The 11910-nt window shown below is 36.8% G+C and overlaps 1 protein-coding gene across 1 annotated transcript in view; it reads right to left on the reverse strand.

Moving 5' to 3' along the window:
* ITGA1 (integrin, alpha 1) overlaps positions 1–11218 on the reverse strand; it is a 42770-nt gene extending 31552 nt beyond the window's left edge. Inside the window, exons 1-6 of the mRNA XM_010141021.1 lie at positions 11155–11218; positions 8337–8457; positions 5342–5454; positions 4317–4405; positions 4110–4224; positions 3323–3450 (exon numbers count right to left, since the gene is read on the reverse strand). Of these exons, the coding sequence (XP_010139323.1) occupies positions 3323–3450; positions 4110–4224; positions 4317–4405; positions 5342–5454; positions 8337–8457; positions 11155–11218 (630 nt within the window). The remainder of the gene's footprint in view (positions 1–3322; positions 3451–4109; positions 4225–4316; positions 4406–5341; positions 5455–8336; positions 8458–11154) is intronic.
* Positions 11219–11910: the final 692 nt, after the last annotated feature.

The raw sequence follows: 11910 nt of genomic DNA on the forward strand, positions 1-11910 counted from the left end.
ACACAAGGGAATAATACTTTAATTGTTCCCAGTTCCTGTGAAAAAGTGTTGTATGAGAGAACAGGCCAGTGAAGGACTGTTCTACTTCAGGACAAAACATTTCTGAGGACAATTATTTATTGTTGTTCAGTAAGTGAGTATAGCCCCTTATTTAGAAAGTACCTTCTGGCTTTCCCGATAAATTATGAAGCTATTCCCTTTGGTAAAAATCAATAACAATAGGGGAAAAAAAAAAAGAAAACCATTTAGTAGATGGAAATTATATGCCACTATTTTACGCATTGGGATGTGGAGAAAAACCAAAAATATCTTTTGTTGTACTTAGATCATATTTAACGTAAAAAAATTGCAGAGATGCCTTGGGAAGCACTAATGGATAGCACAGGTTATCATATGGAGAGCTTGCTAAAGACACTTGAATCAAAGCAAAATTTAATTAATTCTACTACATTTTGTTGCTCCCAGGAACACAAAAATTACTCATAAACTATTGCAAAGGTCTTCACTCTGAATGTTTTTAATACCTCTTTAATACACTTCTGTTCTTCTGGAGATAAAACTGATCATAAGATATGACATGTTATGACTTACTAGCCCACTGGTACAGTCCCTTTAGAGATATAATAAGGTACAGGCTAAACACCCATAATTCCCTATGTCATATATTAATGGAGAAATAAAACATGATTGAAAATTTCTGAAGGCCATTCCTGCATAGCTTTAAAGCTGGATGTGAACATACGAAAGCACTCTGCTTCTTCTTTTTGATATTCTTCTACCATAGAAGGTTGCTTCTATGTAAAAGATTTAAAAGCACACTCTCATATTAAAAAGACAATTATCTTTACAAAAGTTAAAAGAAGAGCTTTGAAAAAAAAAACCTAACTTGCTTTGCAATTCCATTAAAACATGGAATAGGGCCAGAAGCCATATTTTGTTCCTGCTTCTACCACTTCTTCTCATTTAATTCCTTCTTCCTTTTCCACTTTTCTGTCATCACTTTCCCTTTACTTCTTTTATCCCTAAGCTCAGGATGTGCAGGTTAACCAGCAGTACGGTGCTGTGGATTTCTGGAGAACAGAAAGAGGATGGGAAGGAAATACTTCTGAAAAAATTGTACCATAAACTTTGGCTTTTTGTGTCTGAATATTCTGGCTTTCACTTCCAAATATGCCAGACATGGGTCACTGAGGAGTTTCTATTTAGACATGCCACAAATCTAATGACCATTATTTATGGAGGAGTTGAGAGGAAAAAAAATATCTTTCAAGCCTCTAATCAAAACATGGTTTTGAACAAGTCACACCCAAGCTGCTAAGGAGTTATTCTGTAATCACCTCATTCCTTTCCTGTGCAAGGGAAAAACAATCCGAAGTCAGTGAAAGTCCACTGATTTCTACATGCTCAACAATCCCCAAAAGATGAATATGGAAAAATCAATTTAAAAATACAGAAAGTGAACTACTGTTCCCGTATTTCTATTCTGTGCTCTCAGAGGATAGGGGAGAAACAGGACTGCTCTTTCAATTCTCCTCTTCTCTGTTCAATAGTTAATTAAACACAGTTTCTGAGAAAGGAGACAGTGTGGGTGGAAGAGACAGTATAAACTTGGTAGCACTTTCGGCTGTGCCTGGTTTCCCAAGCAGCGCGCTTGGAGGAGAGGAGAAAGACGGGATATGTTCTGGGAAGGTAAAAAGAACTGAGAAAATTCCACCTAGCTTTTGCCTTCCATTTCCAGTTCTTCAGCCTCTCTTCTCCTTATCTCCAGCTTTTATCTCCCTCTCAAATGTTTCTGCTCTGTAGCAACCAGATGCCAAAGCTGACATTCTCGAGTGAGAATGAGAAGAGGGGTAGCTATGCCAAACTGTGCGTAGAATAGATTTTGTAGGTGGAGATGGCAGGCTGCTGGAGTGCAGGCCACCAAGGGATCTTTTGTATGTGAGCTGAGCCACAGAGATGAGGCAAGATTCCAAACCCAAACATAACAGAGGTGTGGCAATGCAAAAATTTAAGAATAGCAAGTTAAGGAAGAGGGGTGAGGGTGCAGCGGAGTTGGCTGCATTGTGTACTACTCCCATGAAGCCCTCTGGGCAGAAAATGGTGATGATTTCCATGCTGCCATTGCCCTATACTGGGAAGTTCAGGTTTAAGTATTTTCCCCAAATGGTACATGTTTCAGTAACTACCAGTTCAAGGAACCAGGAAGATTTTTTTTTTCTTTCTGTTAAATTTCACAAAGCATTCTTCCTTCTTCTTCACAGTATCTGGACGATCAGTGTGTTTAAAAACACAGGACACAATTGTAAAGTTGACAGTTTATAAGTAATAATTTTATTAGCCAGTGTTTAGTTCAGAAAACAGGGGAGTTGGGTGGTAACTCACAAACCCCAATTAACTTGGAAAATGACAGGGACACTGTCTGCAGAAGTATCCTTTACGCCTTCTCACAGTCTCCTTTGCGAGAGCTAACCTGAAGTAGGGAAAACACTAAGTATGGCCTTGCAGCACACCAAATATTATACAGAATCCCAGAAAATTCTTAATCCTTGAGAGGGAAAAGGGAGAAGTGAAAGGAAGACCTGGTTTCTTCTATTGCTGTTAATATAGCTTTCTGTGTTAAAAGGTATCCCAGCGTCCATGTTTCCCCTTTCCCTGATTTCTGCTGGAATTGCTATTTACATACTCTGGTCAGCAAACTGTGAAACATGACAGACCCTCAGCTGGGGTAATTGTTTGTAGCCCTGTTAATGTTGGTGGCACTGCGCTGATTTATAGCAGCTGAGAATTTGGCCGTCTCCACTTCTTATATAAATGCAGCTTTTGCCATTAATAACATGTGGCTTAACAGCAACTCATTAATTATGATTTCCAGTGTTTAAAAGTTGAATGCTCAGTGCTCCATAGTACAAAATATTGAATGCTGCTCCAAAAAGCTTATAATCAAAGGATCCATGCATGTGTGCCTTGAAGGAGCAGAAACAACCTTTGTGCTATTAAGCACAAAAGAAGATGGGAAGTGGTTGTGGAGAGGAAGGAAGCGGGAAAGGACGGTGTTCAAACAGCCTTACTTAACACACTTAACTTTTGTCTCTAGATTAGAAAGTTGGTTTCTCCAGACTGCCTTAGCAGCTGGGGGAGGGAGAGCCTCCCTGACATTGTTACTTGGCGGCAGAACTGACTGAGTTGTGGTTTCAGCTAATTTGCATCAGTAGCTCATTGCTGTAAGTTCTTGGAATTGAAAAGCTTCATGGATGACGCTCTCATCCCATTTCCTGTAAACCCTTTTTTAACCCTCAAATTAAGCAGCCATAAAATATGTTACCTGTGTTTGCTGAGGGCCTATATCCATGTTTTGCAGGAGGCTGTTTAGGAATGATGTGACACTCTCCCACGGATAAATGCTGTTGGACCCATCAAGGACTATGACGATGTCCAACTGCGTTTTACATGCTGCAACAAAAATTACTACGTAAGGATGGATACTAACAGCGATCACATATATCTCACAGCTGCAGTTTTGTGATTAATAATAAATGCAACTCCTTCTGTAGTAGGACTGAACTACATGTCTGATGCCAGCTGTCATTCATCAACTTTTGCATTGTATTTTACACAGTTTGTGTTCCCTTTATCAGCGAGGCACTCTCTTGTAAGCAGAAATTTAAGAATGGGATTAGAAGATCACGTAACTGAAATATTTACCAGTGACCTCTACCTTCTTCAATGTCAATCTGCTCCTTTTAGATTTTTCCAAAGGACCAGGACTTTAAGATTCCTAACTATATTACTAAATTGGGTTTGTGTTAGGTCTTAACATGTCGTCATTATTTAAAAAGTCTTTTGGCAGTAAGTAAAAAACATAAGCAACTATTTTTAGCAATTGTGTTTGGATGTTACACAGCACTTTAATAATTGTTTACACTGAGATAAATTCCAAAAGTAGCAAGAATTTAGGTTATATACGGACAATGAAAACATTTACTTAACTTGGTAATGCTGGTAGCTAAGTTAAACAGTTCATATTTTTGGTATGTCTTATGTGTATACATTTATCTTGTTTGGCACTTTGTATGCGCAGACACACTAGAGAATTCCTGTGGCATGCATACCTTGCACAGACGGAGCAATTGCCTCGATGGTTTCAAAAGTGGAGCTGACATTAGAGCAAACACCAGTTGTATAATGCAAACGCCCGCATTTATAAGCATAAAGTGGTCCACATGCCTTTAAGAGATGAAAAAGGGTGAAATGTTTTCATTATAGTACCTGAGGAAAACACAAACTTCTTTTAAATCTGGCAAAAAGTCCTTTCTTACCAGAAAGCCTCCTTTAGGGTTAGTCACTAACGTTGTTCCAAGAGTCATGTTTTCTTTTACTTCCACGACGTTAGGAACTGAAGTAGAAGCTATAAATAGATTAAAATGTTAAGTATTTGGGAACATGAAAACAAAATGTTGAAGTATATATCTCCTAGCATGGAGCTTCCAGCTTCTAAAATAAAACCCAGACTGACACTTTTTCATCAAATATTTTAGCACCCTTCCTCCTCCTTCTTCAACTGCAACAATCAAGAAAAAATTCTGAGACTGGTTTTCTGCCAGAAAATTTGTCTGGGTTGCCCGCTCAAATAGTTTTCTTGAACTGCAAAAAAGGAAAAAAGTAAAAATAACAGCACAATGAAAGCAAGAGATTACTGTTCATGGAGTTCTGTTAATTAGAAAACAAACATTCATTTTTTACCCTGTCCTGCTATAAATGACTTAACAGCTTTTATATTTGTAACTGTTATGTTAAGTTACTGACACTTAGGTTTTCAAGGGAAAAGAGGAAATTAAAAATACAACATGCATTTAGTGAAACACACATTAACAGGAAGTTTCTTTCTCTCTACATTGCGTATCTCTTGACACGAGCAAGAAAATGATAAATATTACCCATATCTTATTAAAATGTATCAGCCTGGTTCTGGCTAGATAGCATTATCTTGTTGGCTCGGAGAGCTTTGGAAAGGTTAATCCGTGACTCGATGTTCCACGGCCTTTCTGGCTCCATGGCCAGGACTACCAACCACAGTCAAACAAGGCCAGTCATAATAAAGTTTTGATAATAAAGCCAAACAGCCATTCTAAAATTATTAGCGTATTTTCCGTAGGACAATGAGAAGCTTTAAAATAAAATTATTTTTGATGTTACAAACACAACTTCCTTCATATTTAGCTTTGGAGTCCTAAGTAAATTTTCTTTACAGAAAAAATTCTAATGCATATTTGCTACCTAAAAATGTCCTAAAATCTGACCTCTATTATTCATCCACGTGACAGAGCTTTATATTCTTTCATACCTGGCAAGTTCAGTTTTATGCAGGGTGATTGGTTGTCCCTTCCTACAGGGCATTTGTATACATCTCCTGTTCTTTTCGCAGGTTGGCCAACTAACGGTGAACCAATAAGTACCCTGAAAATGAAATAAGTTACCTGAAATTTTTCCTTTCTTAAAAGGCATGAAAACCAGCAAATAAAACTCAGAGAGCAGAGCTTTAGCAAGCTGCATACGCTAGCACAGAATCAAGCAAAAGCAACCATTCTATCTCCTCTTTACTAAAGACACAGAAAGGAAATGTGCCCATACAGCAAATTACACAATAGAACATTTTAAAAAATTCCAGTGGAAAATAAAAGCAATATTGGAGGGTAGATGATAATTATTAAAAGTAACATAGAAAGAAATATCTCTTGCATTTAATATCTCCTTAATCTTTAACACATTTTGAAGAAAATGTATTTTCAATACTGAGAGACCAAATGCCAAAGGAGATGGTCACAAGCGCCGAGAAGAATTCAGTCTCAAGTAAGGTGAGTCAACAGCATTAAATACATTTTCCTCTCATTGATAAAAAATAATGTTATTAAAAGGATTATTAAAAGAAATTTCAAATTTAAAAAATGTTAAGGATTTTTATCCTGTACATTTCTTTCCCAAAAAAGTTGGTGTGATCAAAAATCATTGTTCTCATATAGTACGTCGTCAGCACCACAAATGAGTATCCACATCCACTGTTCAGAGATGGACACTGGGTTTTTTGTTCTCAAATCTTCATTAGCTACATTAAACAGCCCATCATTACCCAGCAGATAACAACTGATTTCGTTAGATGTGTAAGGAAGAATTTGGATTAAAGTAGAATTCACAGCACACACAGGAAACAAAAATCCTGCCATTAAGACTAACAGTCCAGTAAGATTCGCTCCTGGACACTTGATGATATCAAAGAGTTACTGAGAGAACCATTTCAACCTTTAATTGTAATTAACGAGCCAGTCAAAAGATATTTGAATAGAATGACATAATAGGTAAAGCATACCCTTCGGATTTAAAAAAGACAGAAGGAGAATTTAAGTCCAGTACATAAGCTAGCTTCTAAAAAAAAAAAAAAAAAAATACTGGAATAGCTCATTGTGATCCATTAAGATATTTTCATTCCTAACAAATGAATTAATTCTAAAGCAAAATAAAATGCTCCAAGTATAAACCGATCTGACTGCTCTTTCAAGCTATATGCTGTGATGCATGTATTTTTTTATACCAAAACATAGAAGCAGGCACCACACTTCACACCAAAACTTAGAAACAAGCACCACAGCCTGTTGTGCATCCTTGACTTCCATTTAACTGAAAAGAAGCTGAGTGTGCTTGACATCCCACAGGAGGTGATCAATGCTCAGCAGGATCACGTCCCCATGCTATTCTTTTCTCAGAAAGGAAGAGCCTCATGTATAGAGAATAGTGATCTGACAGGCTTTTTTGTCTTTCTGCACAGGGAATTTTTTAGGGGACCCAAGTTTTACTGAGAAACAACTGCAGTTATGTTCACAGAACATCTGTTGTTGCAAAGCTCTAACTATGGTATCCAAGTAGCATTATAGCAGTTGACAAAGCATCACAAGGCTGCTTTGTATTTATTTATAACTGTCAACCTACAGATTTCCTGCTCTGGACTTGCTATGCTGAAAACAACTCGAAAGCTTGAAAAGTTAACAGCAGCTCTGGAGTTTAATTTCAGAGATGTTCAGATCTAGCACGCTAGATTCCTGTCTTCAGCTAGCGGAAGAGTCGCCATTTCGAGCTCGTATTTTTTGCTCTTGAAAGCTTTCAGGACAGTTTACAACAACATAAGTTTGCAAAATCCCAGCTCCTAGAATAGATACCATTTCCTGGAGAGCTAAATTAGCCCAAAGAAGGTCTTTATTATTCCCCCATGCACCTCGTGCAGCTGTCTATTTAAGCATCCTAAAACCTGGGGACTCAAGAGCTAGTATTTTCGAAAGCAGACTCTGCAATTTCATTTTTGTGGACATCCCCTTTGGCTAATGGAGAACACTGTTTTGCAGTGGTGGACAGACTTGTGGAGTCAGACAGCCCTCATGCTTGTGGGAGGGATTGCTCGGGCTTGCAGAACAGTGTGACCTGCCTGTCACACAGCCAGGTGCCTGTCATCCCAGGCTGCCTGTGGGAGTCCCTGGGTTTACCAGGAATGTCAAATTACTGGCAAAGTTCTGGGAAAACCAGAGTAATCTGCAAAGAATTATGAAGATCTCAGGATGCCCAAACCTTTTACCATTCAATTGTCATTTCAGTCCTCCAGCCCAGCAGTTAGCCTAGGAAGTTTGTTTTTAGAAGGAAAGTGCATAAGCAGGTGTTTATCAAAAGTCCAAGAAGCAATACCACGAAGCACACCAAAATGCAGCTTCTAATGCAGGAGAACTAAAAGAAGGGAAATACAGGTTAAGAAGAAAGCTACAAATACCAAATGCGAATACATTATCAATTGCAAGACATAATTAACTCTCCAAAAGCGAAAGCGGAGTACTGTATTAAAAGATATTTTGACTGGGAAATGTTCCCACCAGTTAGAAAACACAATACAGACAACCCCTGATAGAAAACTTCAGACAAAACAATATATAAAACAGATTAGTTAAGTAAAACAGGAGCAATTTCATTGCCAATACATTAACACAAGGAAAAGATAAATAACGGTTCTACTTGGTAAAAGGAAAAAAGAGGGCTCAGGCATAATACAAAAATTTCTCAGTTCCACCAGTGAGGTAATGCACCTGCTTTCTGAACTCGTCTATGTCTTTGAGGAAATAAATGTAGATATAAACTTGGAACTTTCCGTCTCCCAGTGTTTTTAGGTTTCCTTAGGACTGTGTGTTAGTTTAGGAAATATAACTGACAGAATCAGACCCTTACAAATATCAGGCATATCTACAAATGACAGCAGAGTACCTCAGTCACTGAATACCTGATAACTGAAAAAAACAAAGACAGCTTACCATTTCCCTTCCTCATTTTCATACTGTTGGACCGTGTACCCAAACATGTCTTCCAGAGGCCCACTGAAGGTCATTGCATTTTTCACATCAACATTGGAAGAGCAGACGAGGTGAAAGAGAGCTTTAAAAGAGAAAGTAATATGGAGCAATGAACATAAAATCCAAGAGTTTCAGGAAATCAAGGTTCTGTTATGACAGGGGTTAATAGTGCCATTTCGGTCGTGTTTATCACAGCTGATACAAGATTTAAAATGTACTTCCTCACACACACATACACAATTAAATGCAGAGATGTTAGCAGCCGGACTCCTCCATCCAAACTCTATTTTGCCAAGTCCATCAGAAATTTATAAATCACAATTCAAATAACATTAAGGAAAATTCTATTACCTTTAATATTAAATAAAATCTTTTTAGTTATTTCTACTTCTCTTAGCTCCATACATTTCTACTGTAAGAATTTAAAAGAAAATGTTCCTTCTCTCATTCAGAGTAGCAGTTCTCAAGCTTTCATATATTTGAGAATTGACTAATTTTCAACAGCTTGCAGAAGACATACATAGAAAAAGAATGAGGATGTATTTAATGTTAATCTATATCAGAGAAAAAAAAACTCTGTTCTAGAGTACCTGCAACCCTTTCATATTTCGAAAGGAACAGAATGTTTAATGCAATCAGATGCTGCTACCTCAAAAGTACCTATATGTACCTGTATGAACATTCGCATAAATCCAACATTTACACATTTAAGAAAAGTTGCTCTACAGCAGTGCTGTTGGATCCTGAGAGTCACGAGAGCAGGTGCTTCTTCAGACTGATTTCCTATACCCTAACAGTCAGCAATGATCAGCAGGTGAAATACTGTAAAAATATGACTATATAGCAAGTTTCAGAAATATGAGATACACAGGGTGAAAACTCCAGCTTTAAGTGATAATCTTAACCTATCGTGAGGCTCATTAAAAAGTCATAATTACTATTCCTATGTATAAAAACAAAGCTATTTATCTTTTCTTTATTTTTAATATCTTATAGCGATCTTTTTCATCTTTGTCCTGTTGAAGTCAGTTTCAAAAGCAACCACTGACTTGGCTGCTGCAGAGCTGTGTATTTAACTCAAGAGCCAAAAATTAATCGAATTTGTAGGACATCAAGACTATTTAAAAACACAATTATACACAACTTTCATTTCACTTCAAAGAAACATTTCATGATCACTTGCTGACATTTAACAGTTACATAAAAATACCCAAATCCATAATACTTGTTGCGTGTCAAAGCATCTAAATAATGTTGAGTTACTAAAATACATCTGTGTTATTCACCATTGAGACAAGGATATTCTCATAGAAAGCTTGTTACTATAATTAAACTCCCAAGTGGTCAATGCTATTCTGTCTCTCTTAACTTATTTCCGGCTTAATGCAGTAAAATAATCACATAAGACTTCTTATCATTTAGTAGGTATTTCCACTTTCACTGGACATCGAAAAAGGAAAAGTTTAATTTGTGTTATTTTACTTTTTCTTCCTCCAGTCACAGTCAGGAAAGAAGTGAACAAACTAAAACAGCATATATTTTTATTCTTCAGAAAAGTTTCATTGCAAATGGTAAGAAAAAAATCATGTCTGACAGTCTAATGGAAAAAAATTTGCTGGAAAATTCACGCATCTTTTATCTTCCTTCAGCATTTATGTTTAAAATAATTCTGCTATGCCTGTTCATGTGCAATAGGTGTTTTCCTCCCCTCCTCTCGGTCAAAGCATAATTAAAACCAACAAAATTGATTTTTAAAGATTGAGTCAAGTTACCACTGGTTCAAATCTTCTTTTGTTACATTTCAGAACAAAAATAATTCCTATTACTATTTTTGACATCTCCTGTGAGATTCAGACCATGTCATTTAGACTCCCAACTACCCCCTAGACAATGAAATGCCTCTAATGAGATTAACTGCTAAAGTAAGCTACCAAAGGTTACACATGCACTCTATGCTCTGTACACTCCATCGTGATGTCCTCCATCACCATTCCACCGTCTGCCGACAGACAAGGAATTTCTTCACAGTCATGCAGTATTGACAGCTCCTGTGATTGTACTTATTATACTAAACGGTCTTGAAGTTTCCTGAACCTGGTACACAATATACTCAAATCTCTTACCTTTAATGAATATGGTTGTAACCCTCACAGCTATAATAGAAAATTTAAAAATGTAAATAAAACAGGCAACTTAGAAGAGGAATAAAAACTACTACCTATTTATTACTAAAACTCCAAATTCCTGTGCTTCTGAGTGAGTTCAGATTAGAACTAGCAATAATAGTAAGTGTTCTTCTAAAAAATAAAGCTAGAGGAATCAGAAAAATCTAGATGGGGCAGACTGGTCAGACATAAAAAGGAGGTGACTCCACACAGCAGGAGATAGACCTGTAGGCCTCGCCAACAAAGGATGTTTTGGATGCTAAATGTTATGTATTCAGTAGGTAGCTGAATAAGTTAATGGAAGACAAAACCACTGCAGATTACAAATCACACAAAACGCACATCTAGTTCAGGAAATCCGCCTCAGTTGAAAACAGTTGGAAACTGGAAGAGAAATATGATATATGCCTGCCCATTGTTTTTTGTTTCCAGCTATCGGCTTACATGTATTCCTGCAGACACGATACTGGACAAACCATGGTCTTGTTTTGATCCCGTATGGCTATCCTTTTGATCTCTCATCTCCCTGTTCTATCTTAGCCAAAAATGAGACGCGCTGAAGTTTGACTTCATACACAAACTGTGTGGCATATTCTAATACACAAATGTCTTACACAGACCTTCTGTGACTTCCATGTGCTCTGAAACATCAAGTTTTTCAATAAAACTGAAGGTCATGATAACAGTGTAAGATAAACTTGTAAGTATTAATAACATTATAAATAAATATTATTAATAATTTTAAAGGTATCTGATTATGTTTTCGACAGATTCTGTAAAAGGAAATCTTACAGTCAAAGACACATTCAACTCTGCAGATAGCAAATGGAAAACAGGAGTTTTCAGTGACCCACATTACACTGTTAACGAACAATAATCTACTGATTTATGGCAACCTGACCTTCACATTTTGCTTCTTTTTTCAGTATGAAGAACATTGTACAAAGGAGCTGATGATTCAGAACCTTTAAAAAGATCACTGATTGTGACCATGAAAATGCTAATTAATATTAATAACAATATCTAGCTGGTACTCTGCCAAACTTCTATTTTCTGTCTAAGATGCACACATTCTCATCTGCTTCTAGCAAACTTCTGTATATGAGTTAAAAAGACTATTTGCAGAAGCAGGGGAAAATGAAGAGCTCTAGGGAAGTTGGAAAGGATCCTTTTGAGAGTTATGGGGATTAAGGAGAGAAAAAGCATTTTTTGGTAATGTATGCAGTATTTGACTACATACCTAATCACAATTAATTAAATTAGTTTAAGATTTTGAATATTTTCATGTTGCGTTAACAGAATGACTAAAATACACAGATCAGAAATGCAGAATATAAACATTTATCAAAGGATTAAACTGAAGTTCCAGC

This window comes from Buceros rhinoceros, unplaced genomic scaffold (genome assembly GCF_000710305.1).
Source record: "Buceros rhinoceros silvestris isolate BGI_N320 unplaced genomic scaffold, ASM71030v1 scaffold10050, whole genome shotgun sequence".
In the NCBI taxonomy this organism is placed as follows: Eukaryota; Metazoa; Chordata; class Aves; order Bucerotiformes; family Bucerotidae; genus Buceros; species Buceros rhinoceros.